Here is a 17,106-nt window from a genome sequence, read left to right on the forward strand (position 1 = left end):
TTGTGTGTATTTATTCGTGACTATGTGCACAAATATTTGCACGATTCAAATTTACATACGTGTAAATAAGCTTGACCACAATGAGAATGACCGCCCAGAGAGTTTTCGACCACTAGTTTGCGCTGTGAATGTTTTCTCACGTGTCCTTGAGCGGCTCAAGGACACACGTGTGCACAGATACAGGCGTGTTCGACATCAGAAGGTCGAATCATGCCAACAAACAACAAAAGGCGCCGAAGAAAGAAGCCTGCGAGCTGACAAACGTGGACGTGAACAATTCAGGTTTGAAGCTTTTCATAAAAATCGGCCTTTGAAAATGTTTCGCGAGGAACTGGAAATATATTCAGCACGTTTGTTACACCTCAAGGATTCACACGGATTTTTATGAGTAACGCCGAATGTAAACAGAAACTTTGTTTGTTTACGAGAAAGAAAGACAAAAAAAAACTCCACGGGGCATTTTTAATACTGCATGTGCATCGAGCAAAACCAAAGAATGGATACGACCTGAATAACAGTTTTGTTTGTGCCAAAGAACAGACTAAAAGGCTCGACTCTCTCCGTGGACGTATCGTACAGAAAAACATGTTGGTTTGTTTTTTGCATTCTTGGCTGATAACGCAGCCTCATTATAGTCCGGGTCTGACCAACTGGCTTCACATGAGAATGGCATGAAGATCATTTGTTCATGTGTCTCTTGTGGTGCCTCATAGACCTGCCAGACTGTGATAATTCAAAAAGTCTGAATGTGTGTGAGACGTACTGCTGATGGAGGGGGTCATGTGACCTTGCACCTTGTGTGTGTGTTTGTGTGTTTGTGTGACGTCTTCACGATGCTGACGTACTTCTGCCGGCGTCGTCCCCGCCGTCTTCTGCTGCCGCCGTGATCGGCGCTGTGACAGTTACGGGGCTTCTCCGACCCAATCTGTCTGATGTCGGCGAAGGTGCCTTGGGGGGGACGAAGTTTTTTTTTGCATTATTGAACAGGCAGAGTTGGAAATGCCTCAGGGGTCCTTCAGGCATGAGTTGGACTACCCCTGAGGCTTGTTCAGTATGCTTGATGTAAGGAGTTGGGGGGGGGCTGACGAACGAGATGAATTAATGAACACAGTTTTAATGTCAGCTAAAAATAACATGAAAGATGACCAGAATCATGCATTATTTTATAACCAACTTACAAGCGCATGGGAAAAAATAACTTCAAAAGAATGCACCGTCTGTTTGGAGAGTTATGCATCTCCACGAAGAGGAAAAAAAAAACCACAAAGGTTTTAAACAAACAAGGTAGACTGCGAGGGACTATGAACTACAAGGGTTCTATCCACAAATATGCACGTTAATTAAAGTGTTTGGAAGTCGGTTAATGCAAGGCTGCTTCCTAAGATGGTGCATGCTCATGATAACACACACACACACACACACAACAATGTACCAACCTTAAAGGGGGTGGGAGTGAAGGGGTTTGTAGGAGAGAGACTAAGGAACAGACCACTGAGAGTCTCTGCGTCCTACGACCAGGAGGGGAAACACAGATACAGGTCTATACAGATCAAAAAAGAGCAATCTGCCCGTCTAACAACCCTCTGAAGCTTCGTCTTTTTGGGAAACCACGTAGGAGTTAATGAGTCATCTCTCTCTCTCTTTATTATATACGTAACATCTGTATGTGACAGCCATACGTCAGTAACCGTGTCGGAACGGCCCTTTAAAATGCAAATGCAGGAGCTGCTGCTCTTTAACTTTGTACGGCTGCGTATCATTTTCTACTATCATTATCTAAAAGGCAAAAACAGAAAACCCCCGACGTGAAGCTCGAAGCGTCTCGTGTTACCTTGCTGCTGTGAGAGTTGGACTGCGGCGTCGGCCTCTCGTGGTTGATGAGCATTGGGGACTGTGGGCGAAACACAAGATGCAGAGTAGGCAGATGAAATGTCTGCACGACAGATGCTTCAAACGCCGTGCGTCCGATACGTTATGTTACACGACACCAGATAGGTTCTCAGTCAAAGAGACTTTTGTATCCAGAGGACATAATATTGTAATGCTACAAACTCCCACACACACACACACTGCTGCTCAAACTTCTGATGGAGTCGTCCAGCTGAATATACCCTGCACCTTCTCTTTGCATATGCTGAGTATTGAAATTTAGTGTGAAAGACTCCTCGAGCCTCAAGGGAGCGAAACGCTACACGCCGTAATGTATGCAAACCTGCGTATACACACACTGCAGTGCATTCTCAGTCAGTTTCAGGGTGTGCTGTTTTCTTAGTGCGGGTAGTACCTGAGATCTCTGCTGTCCAGACTGAACCAGGAACACCACGGAGTCTCCGGCCCTGCGGATGGCCTCCACCGCCTGCTCGTGGCTGGCGTCTCTCAGGTCCACGCTGCACACCTTGATCAAGACAACACACAGCAGATAAGGGAAGCAATCAAGGACACGTTAGTGCAACAATAGGCCAGATAGATGTATCATGTCCAGTTGTTGGTAGTGTTGTAGAGGAGGTCCTCTCTGAAGAGCTGGAGGTCTTCAGGAGGTCTTTGAAGGTAGAAAGGGACACCCCTGATCTGGTAGGACGTTCCACCAACGGGGGAACAACAGACGAGAAGAGTCTGGATCGAAGTCTGTGATTTCTTTCCAAACACATTAAATATGTTGGAGAATAGTTGCTGAAAACACGTGAAAAGACTTTGAAGGATTTAGAGTTAGAGGTTCAAACAGTTTTTCACCATCAAAAAAAATCAACAAATCCCAGTATGTCCACTCGTACATCTTGCTCATTAATTTGCAGCATAGTCTGCAGTAACCTGGTACAAACAGAGATGTTACATAAATAAATAGTTACCAGTGGCTGTCAGTTCTTTTGTCAGAGGGTTAGGATTTATTTCATCTCTTTTAATGAATGTCCTCATTACTGTGATTCAAATACAGACAGATATTTATTGGAAAGAGGCACGATGAGGTTCAGATTACAGCGTGCACTTCGTTAGTTTGTACTGAACAGCAGCTTTAAAAAAAAGTATCAGGAGTGTGTTTTGAAAGATTCTCGGTTATATTTCAAGGTCTGTGTGTGCAGCATGCAGGGAGTGTATCTGCATTTCACCGTGCATCAGGATGAACTTTGAACCTTGGAGTTGATATAGTGATGGGTTCAAGTGAATAACATCTGGTTATTTCATAGTTCATTACTGTATCATATTCTCATCAAGTCGTCATCTTTCAGACCAAAAACAAACCCGGATTACTGCACATGCATCCGTATATACAGCATACAGTGTATTAACAGTTCTGCTTATGCAGCACAACCTCCCTGCCACTCAAACACTCTAATAAATGTGTCTCTACAATACACACACACACACACACCTCTAGTATCCTGTCTCCAGTCCGGAGGGTACCATTATGTGCTGCCGGGCTGTCGGGGCTGATGTGCTTGATGAAGACTCCCCTCATCATGTCTCCACTGCTCAGTCTCCGGCCCATGCCTCTGCCTCCCATTATGCTGATGCCCAGGGACTGGCCTGCTTCTCGAATCAGCCGCACACTGGAAACACAAGGGGCGTCGGTGCAGAGCTGAAAAATCCTTCTCACAGTTACAGATGGTGATTGAACGCACGTCTTCTCTGCGCCTGACGAAGGCCTGCTTTGTTTGAAACATTACTGCGAGAATGAATCCAACGGGAGCATTTCTTTCTCCCTCCATCCACTTCTTAAGGCCGAGTTTTCAGAGATTAAGTCAAAACAACAGAATGTTTTACCGGCTGAGGAGCTGCTCTTTGCACGCCGTGCAGCTTACGTGACTTATCGGAGTGGGATCCGGGCATAAATGCGATAAACACAGATTGTGGAAGTAGTCGTAGCGGTGGTGCTCTCTGGGCCTGAGAAATACGAACGAGTGGAGTCTGCGCTGTGGTGCTCCACCCCTGCAGCGAACATAACCCGAACACTCCGGGATTTGGCTAAGCCTTCTTTAGCAGAGAGCGGATAAAGGGCATCATGGGCAGAGTTTTGAAAAGGAAAGCAGAAAAATGGAAAATCTGAATAAATAAATCTTAAATCACTGATTCACCAACCTCCTGGGTTGATCCCAATCCACCGTGGTGTGAGAACGGAGCTCCTCTTCTCCGTCCTCTTTACCGTCCACCTTTATCTCCACCTCCAGCTTTGGTGCTTTCCCGTCTACAACACTCTTGTTCTTCTTTTTCTCCTCCACAGTCGCTCCATCTTCTTTTCCCTCCTCCATCTTCTTCTTGTGAGGTAAAGACCTGGACATCTGCCAGCTGAAATGATATTGAGTTAATGTGGGATGTTGAAATGGAAAACGATGATTAAAAAGCTTTAAAACGACATTTCCTGACCAGTTAACTCTGGACATTAAAATGCATTAATATTATTAGAATTTCATTTTATTCATAACAAATATGGATTCATTTATTCATATTCTAACAGATCAAATCCTATTTTGCGCAGAGCTGCAGCGATTGTTTTGTTGACTGACGATTAATAGACAATTATCAAGCAGAAATATGCCAAATAATCTTCACTTCCAGCCTCTCGGATGTGAGATCTGTTTTTCTCGGTTTTATGTCACTGCAAACTTGATGTTTTTAGAAAAAAAAAAACAAGACATCTGAAGAAACTGTGACAAGTATTCTTTTCCAATTTTCTGACATTTTCTAGTTTATGACAATAAAAGAAACGATCTATACACGAATCCTCCGTTCTCTGTTAGATAAACAGCGCTCGACTGGATCCCACCAGCAGAATTCCAGTAAATAACAAGGCATCTCGGCGTGCTGTGTTATTTTTCTTCAAGTCCTGACACACTGTGACACATTGCTAATAGCGACCTATATTGGCGGGCCTTGAGAAGATACACTGCTTTGGGTGCAAATAGCCCTGAAAACACACATTTTCTGCCAGCGAGGTCAGAGTGAGGTAGTGTCTTCATGTGTGTGTGTGTGTGTGTGTTAACACCTACAATATATATACAGTATCTCCGTATATATACACTCGCACTGTATATGTGTGTGCGTGTGTGCAGGAAAGAGGCAGAGGAGCGAATTTTTCATGAATATATTTAACGGTGGAGGGCTGTAATAAGCCCATGGAGGTGAGTGATAGCAGTGCTATCTGCACAGCGGGAGCCTATAGCCAGTTAAGTTACAGAAGAGGGCAGAACAAATGGTTCCAGCAGGGCTGAAAAGAGAACGGCCAGGAGAGAGAGAGAGGGGGGACAGGACCGAGGGAGGAAGAGGGAGGAGGTGGGAGAAATGAGGGTATGAGGAAAAGACCAGAAGAAGATGACTGAGGGAGGGAGAGATGAGAGACGGATGTAGACACAAAGAGTCAAGAGAGAAGTCTAGCAGAGAAAGAGACAAAGACAATGCGCTGAGAGATAAGAGTGAAAGAAAAGGCTGCGGAGAGAAATGGGAGTGAGGGAGGGAGGAGAAAGGCAGAGGCACGAAGATGGAGCGAAAGCAGGGACAGACAGAAGCGAAACAATTCATTTTCGCTGACAGTCAGCACTGAGATCCATAAGCGAACGGCTAAATATAACTCAGAGATTCAACATTCAGGGGGGGAAGCTTTTTGCCTTTTACCGCTGGAGAAGAATGGAGAGGAGAAAATACGGACTGGAAGAGACTCACGCTGAGCTGGCGGCACACTGAAACACATTGTTTCCTCATGGATACGGTTAATTAAAGTGTCAGATAATAACTCAGATCATTAGTATGACTTCAGCTGCCTGGTAACTGAAATGTGTGATGTGTTACAGCAGTAAAAAAAAAAAAAACCCAGGCTGCTGTGAAAGAAAAAATCAAAAGCCTGAAGATAACATATGAAAGGAGCTCAGCCCTTTCAGCAAACATATCAACATGTAATAAAGCTGGAGCCTTGAAGTCTAATAAACCCTGAGACAGGTTTATCTCGCACTCTGGAGCCACGAGGTTTAGGTGACCGTAAATAACAGGCTGAGACCTCCAGATCTAACGTTACCTTGAGTCTGGGGCCGGCGTGATGGTGGGGCCTTTGAACGAAGACGAGGCCGTGACTACTGCTGGACCCGGAGCTGCAGCTTTAAATTTGACCGAGGCTGAGTGTTTGAGGGTGGATGAAGATGGAGCTGGAGCTGGAACTGGTGGAGCTGGAACCGCTGCTCTGACTGGACCGGGGGATCTGGGTTCTGGAGAGGGGTTCGGTGAGGAAGAAGAAGCAGCGTTTTCTGCTGCGATGGATGCCAGAGACGGTAAACGCAGACGGATGCGGTGCTCGTCCACCTGATGGGCTGGAACATAGGTTATGCTGAGGGGAAGGGGAAGGTGGGAGAAGAAATGCGGGAGCGAGGGGAGGGAAACGATTAAAATATTAATATGACTTCAAGTCTCAGTGATTCAACTTTCAGCAGCAAACATTGACAACAGGATGACAAGAAACGAGACAAATGACACGAATGGTTCCTATGCAGGAGAGATGGATTATTATCTCCGCCAGTGACGGAGAGAATAAGGTAACGGTACATTTTGGAAAACACTTTTCTTATTGAGACTAAGACGAGAAGACAGATACCACTCATGTCTTTAATATATGAAGTTGCACCAGCTTGGGCGGCAGTAGCTCAGTCCGTAGAGACTTGGCCGAATCAAATCCAGCATGGACCAAAGTATGGAAGGTGGACTGTTAGCTGAAGAGGTGTAAAAAAATTTCGAGTAAAAAAAAGCATGATCCCTTGAGGGATCAATAAAGTATCTATTCTTTTAAATGACACAGCATATTTTGATTGTTTAATCTGTGCAAACACAAAGTTGGACGAGAAGTCGTGGTGTTATGGGAGTTACGTGCAGGACTACTTCTTGGCTCGGTGTGGGTGACTTCCCGGAGTCTTGTTGCCAGCATGAGGTTTAGTGAGAGTGGTATTAATCTTCTCGAATAACTCTCAGCAATAATTTCCCAAAATGTTGAAGCTTTAATCCCTTATGTGTCATTTTAAGTATTTAACATTAGAGTATTTATTAGTGAACGTCAATCAGGTGATTTTGGTGGCAATCTAGTTTTTTAGATTTCCATTGTTGGACTTTTTAAAATCAGAACAACTACATAAGAGAAGGAGAAAGCTGGACGCCTGGAGCAATGTTCAATAATGCAAAAAACAATTATTATCTAATGAAAAACAACCAATAAACAACCGCTAACGTTTACCGAGGCTGCTGTCTCACATGCCAAATCTTTTATAAGTGCTCTGAAATTACAGACGTGGCTCACTCCACCAACACTGCTTGTGTTGAAAAGAAAATGGTACTTCAATGTCACTAAGAGATGCATTCCTGTGTGGCACACATTTTATTTTGCATGAGCTCAGGTCCATCTACGGCACAATCGATGTCATTTAACTGAAGTCATCGTTAAAGCCCCCCCACTCCCACTTCCATCCTTGTGCGACGCTACCGGTAGTCATGCCGCTTGAATCCACCGAAAGAGGCAATTTCTCTGTTCCACTCGTGGTGGCAGATTGAATATGGAGGTCTCCTGCGCTAAGCTGTTGTGACTGAGCCATGTGGACAGCCTGTCTTGTCTCAACAGAGGCAGTTTGATAGTGACAAGCCTCACCCTTCTATGTCTGTCTTATTCCGAGGCTGCCAAAGCAACTCATCTGCCTCCACTCTCTGTTAGTTTTGTCTGCAGTGCTGTCAGGAGGAGGCAGTGTGAGCTTGTGTGTGTGTGTGTGTGTGTGTTTTTCCGTGTGTGCACGCGATAGAAAAAGACAGAAAGCGTCGCGTGTGTTCGTCTTTGTGTGTATTTGTGTGTGCATCTATGAGAGGCTCTTTTAAAATGCTCTTTTATTCAGAAGCACACTGTTCAAGGTGAGTTGAGTGATGAATTATTCAGAGATATTTCCCATCGCAGGCAAAAGGTGTTTTTGGAGGTTAGACCATTGAAAGGGTGTGTGTTAGTGTGTGTGTGTGTGAGTGTGTGTGTCTATAAAAGCAAGAGAGAGAGAGAGTGGGTGGGTGTTTTGCAGGGCAGCGGGGTGGTGGAGGTGGAGCACATCTCCAATCAGCCAAACAAGCATTGTCAATGTGGAGCCATAACTGCTGATGTTAGAACAAGTAATAATTTACCCAATTTCCCTTCAGGCTATCTTTAAAATTTCATCATCTAATCTAATTTAACATTGACTGCAGCGCCTCAGTCAACTATGACTGCGGTGTCAAAAACAAAAGGTGGTGATGGAGATCCAAAGCGAGACAAGATCATTTAGACGTGGCGATGCGGTGATGGTCATGTTTGCGACTGCGGCGAGGGCACATGTTCATGTTCGGCTGTACGTATACTCACTGAGGCGAGTCACGCCGACTGTCGAGATCTGCACGGGTAGATCTAAAAAACGTGAGCAGTGTTCAGTTATTGGTTTTTTTCTCTCTCTGGGTGGTTGATTGTTCTCTGCACACCCAGATGAGCTTTCCATATCGAGTTGATTGTTCTCTGCACACCCAGATGAGCTTTCCATATCGAACTCTGAACTCGTTTTTCAAACTGAACTGTGTCATATAAATAACTGCGCTGGAATCTGTTTAAAGAAAAACGTGCCACCCATTCGCCCTACTTTAATACTGGGCCCAAATGCGGAGCGTTTGTTTTGTGTCACAGGTTGTGGCCACCAGATGTTACGCGTTATGTAACCATTTCGCGCCGTCAGCTGCGTTCTAACCTACACAAATCACGTTTTTACGAGGTAGTAACAGCTGTTCAAAGGCACGGCGGCTGCGCACGTGTTCGCGCAATCTTTGCACTGTGAAAAGAGCTCAGAGTGGATTATATGCAGAGGTAAGGACGGAGTATTATTCTTCAAAAAACATGTCACAACTTTCAGCATGTCGATATGTGTGGCAGAGGGATGCAGCACACCTGTGGCTCGCCTCTGGTCCTGTGCTTAGAAATGAACCGGATTAGGAGGATCAGTCCGTCATTGGATGTTTAGAAAGCGGGAATCATTACGACAAATCAAATCTGCTCTTCTAATTGCTTTTGAAAGCATTTAATTTCCTGTGATGACTTATTGATAGTTTCCTAATATTGATTAAAGACCGGCTCCTCCTGGTGCAAATCGATTTTTGCAAGACACAAATAAATATGAGAGCCATATGAAACCATGGCAAATATTTACAACAGGACAGACAATAAAGACAATACAACTCTGTTGTCGGAGTTTCCATGAATGTCACCCAGGTGTTTTCACTTACGGTGCCCGATTAGATCTGAGGACTGTGTGAGCGTGTACAGACTGTGCTCGATGGAAATCTCCTCTGACCCTCTGCAGCTTTATCACACCTACTTTATTAGGGCTGGAGAGTTCCACCTTTGTATCAATCGGCCTGGTGATCTCATGTAAATCCAGCTCAACTTCAGCCTGAGCAGATGTCTAATTAGGCAGAATAAGTGAAAACACCTGTCTGTCTGTCTGGGTGGTTTTCAGAGGACATTTTGACGTGTCACAGCAGGAAGCACAGGTGTAAATAATGAAATTAATGATGCTGTTTTTTTGGGGGTGGTTCTGATATCGTTCATGCCGGCTCACTGTCACGACTGTCCAGCAACGTCACTGCATACAGTAGAAACATCCGTAATTCTAATTTAATATTTTTTTTACTGACAACAAAAGAATCTGACAATTTCTTGATGATGTTGTGAAGATTTAAGTAGCGCTTGAGTCATCGTGTTGCACATCCAGTGCTTTTTGGGGGAGGTTAGAGATGTAGTGCAGTGGTCCCCAACCACCACACTGTGGACTGGTACCAGTCAGTTGATCATTTGCTACCGGGCCACACAGGAAGAATGAATAAATAGATATTTTATTGACTAATAGAGTCTAAAAGATGTTTTATTTTGGAAAAATGACCAGTGTGCATCTGTGCCTCTTGGCACATTGTGCCTAGACACTCGTTAACCCCAAAATTGAGCCCACAAGCAAAAATGAGTTAAAAACATCTTTGGAGAACAAACTTACAGAGTATTCTGGACATGAGGAACACACTTCAGGTGTCTCGATGGGGCCGGCTCGTTGCAGAGAAACAAGCTCTCACTATTTCAGCCTAATGGTGAGTTGTATCTTTTAATGCACTTTATATTTGTTTTTGTGCATTTTATGTATCATTTTATTTTGTCATGTTTACCTCCCACACCTTGAAGACCGATCCGTGAAAATACTGTCTTACATGAGAGAAATGTTCACGTTCACAGAGCTGTGTGAGCTACAGCGTGATGTCAGCATCACCTGTTCAAAGCTCAGACAGATAATAATGCTGTTGGACAGTGGACTGGCTCCTCACCTCATCTCTGGCCCTATGACAGAGTGTCTGCGGAGCATGGCTCTGGCCCTGGCGTTGGTCAGGTTGGAGGTGGGTTCTCCGTTGATGGCCAAGATAGCGTCCCCAACCCCTAGCCTGCCATCCTGGCTAACAGAGCCCCCCTGGACCACGCTGCGCACCAGCATGCCTGAGCCGTCCTTGATAGCACTCACCGACATCCCTGCCAACACGCACACACACGCACACACACACACACACACAAGCTCGGGTGAGTGGAGAGGTTGGCTTAGGCTGCCTTGAATTCACGCCAAGCAGACAGTCGCACAAACAAACACCTGACAGTGGCGTAATCAGCATAACCAAGACGGACACTAGGCAGATTAGCGTGCAAACATGGCTACACATGCTTGACATTTACACAGCATCATCCCTCAAAGTCACACACACACACACACAGGGCACAGGTGACTCGAGGGGGTAACACATGCCAGTCACAAAAACACCTGACGCTGGCATTATTGAATTGGACACTAGGCGGATTACACAAAACACTTAATTAATGCAAACAGGCAGAAGCAGGTAAGTCAGGCATCACACACACACACACACACACACACACACACACACACACACACACACACACACACACACACACACAGGGAAGGCTAAAATCTAACGGAGGACTATACACATCCACAACACTATGGTCGTACAGAATTTGAAGCTGGTCAAAGAAAATGACTTTGTGCTTATTTTTGATCAAATAAATAGTTTATTGGGTTTTTTTTTTGGTATCACATTCAAATTACAATACAATCATAGTGCCTGGAATACAGCCGGACAGAGACGCAGCTACAGACGCAGATGAGACGAGACAAACAAACAGAAGACACACATTTCAGAGTCTGATGAACCGTGAACGTCTCAGCATTCAAAAGTGATGAAATACTAAAACACATCAACAACATACACGTAACTATTACAAAATAAGAATGATTCACATGAAAATCTATTTGTTTTGACCACAACAAACTTTAAAAAAGGTACCACAAACACACGGTGAGTGCAACACTGATTCATGAATAAGCCAAGACTTCCAAACAGACTTATTATTATAATATTCATGTTTTTAGACGAGCAAGGCAAGAAAAAAAAGAAAAAAGAAAAAGTCCACATTTCAGTCCGTCAGAGCTTTTTCCTTTAACCCCCTGCTCTGCATCAAACAAGCATACAACATACGTGCCTGTACATGTTAACATGGCTCATCTCCAAAGTTGGACACAGTTACACAATGGGTGGAATTGTACAATGGCACCTAATTAACGTGAGGAATGCAAATAAAGACTGCGTTACAATACCATTGGTCATGCAACATCAACCAGTATTCAAACGCGGACCATGACTCTGTACGAGCGGCAGCAGCTTTGCTTCAAATTCAAATGTATTCAAATGAAGCGGAACACACGGCGAACCTCCAGAAAAGCGAAGCTACGTTAAACATCTCGACAAGAAGACCTACAATATTTGAAACAGATGAAAACCAAAGAATGCAGTGACACACAGACGGCAGGTTATGACCTTGATTTTCTCTACCTAAGAACATTTACATAATTTAAACTTTCTCACACACACACACACACACAGTAGTGCAGTGCCTTACTAAAGCACGTTTCCAGAATACAAATGAGTTTGTACCTTTATGTTTTGCATAGTGCCCTTAGATGAAAGTGCAGGAGTGCCTTACACCCTGTTGTTCCCTCTCTGTCATGCCTGAACAGCCAAACAGCAGACTAAAAAACAACCTTCTCTCAACGCTGGACTATAAAAAACAGATATTTAAATCAATATTCAAATAAATATATACTCCTAGGTTTTAATATTACTCCTTGAAGTTATTTCACGTTACTCTGACCTCCACAACACGCACACAAAGTCATCAACAGAAGTCAACATCATCTCCTCCCTCAGGTATGAGGAGTGCATCGCCTCACCACTCCTCTTCGGGGTGGTTGCCACCGCCTATCAGAGTCATTATCGCCGTGCCGGCGACGTACACACACCAAGACAGCATCATCATGAGAAAGACGGAGAACATACCAAGGCTACGGTTGCCCCGGACAACAGTGACCGTCCTCTCGAAGCTGCTGCGGGGTGGCGGAGGCGGTGCCTGCCGCCCGTCGTCCTCTTCCATGATGTCGAAGCGATGACGCGGCTGGTCTTCCTAAGAGAGACAGACAGACAGACAGCAGGACACGAGTGAGTAAGCAACAAATACATAATAAGGCACAGTCATGCTTTAACATACATACAGGAAAAGTCCTAAGAACTGATCCCAGAGAGACCTTCTATATTTAGAGAGTTCTGAACCACGGATGTCAGCCTCATGGTGGCGCTAGAACTATTAATCCAATCTGTGTTGGTATATTTTTTATTTGTTGGGATATTTCAGCCTGAACCAAAGTGGAGGATCAACCGACCGGCCATCAGACGGACATCCTTTAAGCCACGGCTAAAATGGTTGGCGGTGTTTGTTGTACCAGTAAACAGGGCGGTAAAGAAGCAGCAGGACAAACAGAGATTTTATAAAACAGCTCTGGTGCATGAACAAATCTTCAAACTTCTAGAAGAGAAATTTGTCCAAAACTACCATCATCACAACGAATCATATTTCTGACGCCGATACAAAAAAGACTTCAAACAGCTGTTAACTCTCCAAGGTGAAGGCCTTTGGAGTAATTCTGAAATGTAAAACACGCAGGACGGTGGACTCCTTCGGCCCCCCGGGGCATTTTCCAAAGAAAAAAAAAAGGCCGGCGAGGAGATCCGTCTTTGAACCTTCACAGGAAGTACAAGCGGCACTGAAGTTCTGAAGCTACCTTTGCAACAAACCCCGTCTTTGATGGGAACACACTGACACTTCCCCGAGTCTCTTTGTGTGTGTGTTGTGCTGTATGTCCTTGCTGCTACGCCAGGTGCCAATGTCGTGCGAGCGGTAAGCACTTTTCATTGAGAGGCAATTGTTGGTAATTAAGCAAAAGCGAGTACAAAAGGCCGCCTCAATAGGATTGAGTTGAGGCCACAATGGAGGAACAAGTCTTTGACACTGAGCACTTTCTCTATACCTGACCCAGTGATACTGATACAGGCGGCTCTAAGCTCCCCCACTATAGAGCAGACGCTGTCATAGTAATCTCCTTTGGAGCAGCTAAAATGGCTACCCACAGAATCTCGGGTTTGCATGGTAATGAGCGATGCTTCCTACGTGATGGACTGCAGAAACTCAGGCTGCTGCTGCTGCTGCGGTGTTACTGTAACTGTCACCGTTTCCTGCTGAGTCTGAAGCATCAAGCAAGAATAATTTACAAGAATCCCGTCAGATGACAGACAGACAAATGAGTTTATGTTTATGAACCAAATAACACTTTTTCCTAAAACCAGTGAATTTTAACGAGGTACTGTGACAAATCAATTTATTTTTAGATCTACTTTCTGCACACAGAACTAGAAACTATATCACAGAGACAAACTAACAGCCTTTACTCTCCTGACCGCAGAAAGTATGCAGCAGGAAGCATCCATCAACGTAAATAGTTTTTAACGATGTTCATCTCGTGCAGTGTGACATACCGTTGCAGTGTAACACGGCTGGATGATGCTGTTATCCTCAGAGTTACAAGTGTCAGTGTTGGTGGTAGCCTCCCCTGCCTCGGCTAGCAGGCTGATCTGAGTGTGGCTGTCGGTGTCATCGCAGGAAGCCCGAGCGCTCCCCTCCGAGATGGGTGTTAGTCCGCCGCACAGTTCCAGCTGAGAATACCAAAAAAGTTGAAAATTAAGAAAGTTTTTTTGGGTTAAAAAGTGGAAGCAAATTCACATGGAAGCAAACGAGGCTAGAGAAGGTGACTGTAAATTAGACACCCTCTTCTCCTCTCCCATTCTCTCTCCATCTGTAGTGTGGTCGAGCATTGTGTTCATCTCTCAGCCGCATTAAATATTCAGACGGCCTGTAACTGGATTCTCAGCTCTTTGTTACTAAGCCACAGTCCACAACAAAAGGGAGAAGAAATACTGTACTTGCAAGAAAACCATACGTTTAAGTAATTGTTGCGCACGTCCGTGGAAATAAATGTCACATCCTATGAGTTCATTCATATAAAATATCAGTTTGCTGAAGAATTTAATGAAATCCTGGAAGAAAAACTTTTGAACAAATGGGTACATCTGCTGCAGCCGATGATGATTAACGCGTTTCAGAGCAAATTTCCAAGATGTGCACATATTATACACTGTATGACAATATGAATGTGCCGTCATTTAGTATTCACAGCTTTGATAAGTCAGTGAGCAGTGAGCAGGAAGGATGTTGCATATGTGGATTATTGTGATGAAGCACCTTGATTTTTTTCTGTCAGGTTAATTTACCTATAAACTTTTTTCCTCATTTGATTTTCAAGAACTTCCAACATGATTTATATTCATATCGCAACATAAAATATCCGGATTTCATCCGTAATCGTTTTTTCAAAGTCACAAAATTAAACTAAATTCAATCAAGTGCACAAAAACCTGAAATTTTACTCCTATCAAAGTCTTTAAATTGACATCTCTCTACACACCGGCAGTGGTTTGGCAACTCCAATGTGGATCGGGCCGTAGCCGGTGGACTTGAGGACGTGCACGGCATAATCCAGGCTGGCACCTTCCAAATCGGTTTCATTAACAAACATGAGTCGGTCACCGGGTAGCAGGCGGCCATCTCGGTCTGCTACGCCTCCAGGCACCAGGGACCGGATTACCAGAACAGTTTTAGTGGCGTCTTCTGGATCCTAGAGTGAGACATGAGGACGGCTTACAGAAGAGAAAACACACGCATAATCTAAGATAATTGTGAATTCAAATGGCAGATGAATGCCGAATAAAACAACCAGCTGTTGTAAAAAGATTGGACCTATTTTTTTTAATATAAAATTTAAAGCAGCAACTGACAGAACGCTTTCCAGTCTTAATGGTTTAATGTACAGACAGACAGAACACAAGGAGTCCACATGCTTCTCTGTTTTCTTAGAATTTGTGAGTGTTCACCCTATCCAACCTGACACTGATATTCTTAGACTGCAGCCTATTCCAGTCTGTTCTATTTATGGAAAGGCTCAGGGGCATGTCTCTGACCTGGTAGTCCAGGATACTGAAGCCCAGTCCCGACTCGCCTTTCTCCAGCTCAACCACCTGAGCCTCTCTCTCCCACATGGCCAGAGGAGGTGACATGGGTGGGACGCCACGCTTGGTGATGTCCTCAGCCGTAGGACAGGGAATGACACAGCCCTGGTCCAACTGGGACAAGCAGATAGGAGAGAGAGAGAGGACACGGGAAATGAGATTGATTTACAGGAGAAGTGGCATGTCGGTGGTGTTTTTGCAGATGCTCTAATGTGGTTTTATCTTTTCATCGACGTTCACCTTGTCGTTGAACTCGGCCAGCAGCTCTTTCAGGGTGAGACGGACGTCATCGCCGTCATCTTCCTCATCGCTGTCGGGGATTACGGGGGGTACGATGCGGGAGCACACCAGGCAAACGTGCATGGGCAGCTCCTTCAGAATATTGACCACCTCCTTATGTGTCTCCCCAATGAGAGGGATCCCATTCACCTGCCAGGAAGACAGTGTTTTCTAAGACAGATATTCTTATGGCTGAGTCATAGCTGATATTATTGTACCTGTGTGTCTGTCTGTTCTATGACTGTTTGTCTAAAATGTAATATTTTTTGGAGCAATTAGTGTCCATACTACATCACAGCCACACAAAGGACAATTAAAGCTGAAGCGTGTGAGGCTCATTTTAAAAAACAATGGCTTCGCCGCGCCGATGTCGTCTGGAGGAGATCAAGGGGTCGAGCTGCGACACAGATGTTGGCTGTACGCTCAAAGACACAGGGGACACGAGCAGCCGTGTTCTGTATCCGCGAGTGAAGCCACCGCACGCCGTCCGGGAGTCCATCGGACTGCTCATCACGATGAGTGATGCGTGTGGGTGCGTGAACTTGCCCGATGGCGGGGGAGGAGGCGAGCTCGGCCCCCACTGCAGTACAGGCACAAGTGCACAGAGGCACACATGCTCACACCCACCTTCTTATGATGGTGCTGCCTTCAGGGGAAAAAAGCTGCATGCTGTTTTTGATATAGTGTGGCGTCTGAAAGCGTTAAACTATATTGTGCGGTTTGAAGTTTAAGTAAAGCTTAGTACAGTAAGAAACTGTGAACTAAAGATAATCCTCAAGGAAGCTTTTTTTTTTTTTTTAATTAACCATCCACAGAAGTGAAAAAATAATCAGTCCCGCACAGATCGTATCTCGCTCCACTTTGTATGATCTCATCTCCTTATCAAAAAGGCTGAGTTGTGCAGTAATTGGCTGAAAGGATCAGTCTGTCACCTCCAATATTTGATCTCCGGTGAAGATCTTGCCGCTTTGGCCGACGGGCCCCTCAGGTAAGATGGAGCACAGATAGTGGTGTCCCGCCCGAGCCTCCAGACTGATGCCAAGACCACTTGTCTCGCCGAAACGCTCCAGGTGACACACCTAAAAGATCGATGTGAAGTGGATTCATGGTAAACAGAGGAAGACAAGAAAGGTCAATTAAGTGGGCTTCTCTTCATTAATGGGAATTACAGCTTAGCATGCAACGAGTGGATGAAAATAAAGAAATAAATTGAGTGTGTCTGATATTATTGAGCTTGAAAAGGCTCAGAGGGTAAACACGGCAGTAAGAGATATAGTCAATGTATGGGACTTGTAGTACCATTCA

The 17,106-nt window shown here is 44.7% G+C and overlaps 1 protein-coding gene across 1 annotated transcript in view; it reads right to left on the bottom strand.

Annotated features, from left to right (window-relative positions):
• si:dkey-92j12.5 (multiple PDZ domain protein) overlaps nt 1–17,106 on the bottom strand; it is a 42,606-nt gene that overhangs the window by 14,712 nt on the left and 10,788 nt on the right. The window contains exons 14-28 of the mRNA XM_027282318.1: nt 16,734–16,880; nt 15,763–15,951; nt 15,475–15,636; nt 14,922–15,131; nt 13,936–14,112; nt 12,406–12,529; nt 10,330–10,528; nt 8,339–8,380; nt 6,002–6,307; nt 4,075–4,281; nt 3,368–3,545; nt 2,285–2,395; nt 1,832–1,891; nt 1,437–1,508; nt 846–948 (exon numbers count right to left, since the gene is read on the bottom strand). Of these exons, the coding sequence (XP_027138119.1) occupies nt 846–948; nt 1,437–1,508; nt 1,832–1,891; nt 2,285–2,395; nt 3,368–3,545; nt 4,075–4,281; nt 6,002–6,307; nt 8,339–8,380; nt 10,330–10,528; nt 12,406–12,529; nt 13,936–14,112; nt 14,922–15,131; nt 15,475–15,636; nt 15,763–15,951; nt 16,734–16,880 (2,287 nt within the window). The remainder of the gene's footprint in view (nt 1–845; nt 949–1,436; nt 1,509–1,831; nt 1,892–2,284; nt 2,396–3,367; nt 3,546–4,074; nt 4,282–6,001; nt 6,308–8,338; nt 8,381–10,329; nt 10,529–12,405; nt 12,530–13,935; nt 14,113–14,921; nt 15,132–15,474; nt 15,637–15,762; nt 15,952–16,733; nt 16,881–17,106) is intronic.

The sequence above is a fragment of the Larimichthys crocea genome, chromosome X, assembly GCF_000972845.2.
Source record: "Larimichthys crocea isolate SSNF chromosome X, L_crocea_2.0, whole genome shotgun sequence".
Taxonomy (NCBI): domain Eukaryota; kingdom Metazoa; phylum Chordata; class Actinopteri; family Sciaenidae; genus Larimichthys; species Larimichthys crocea.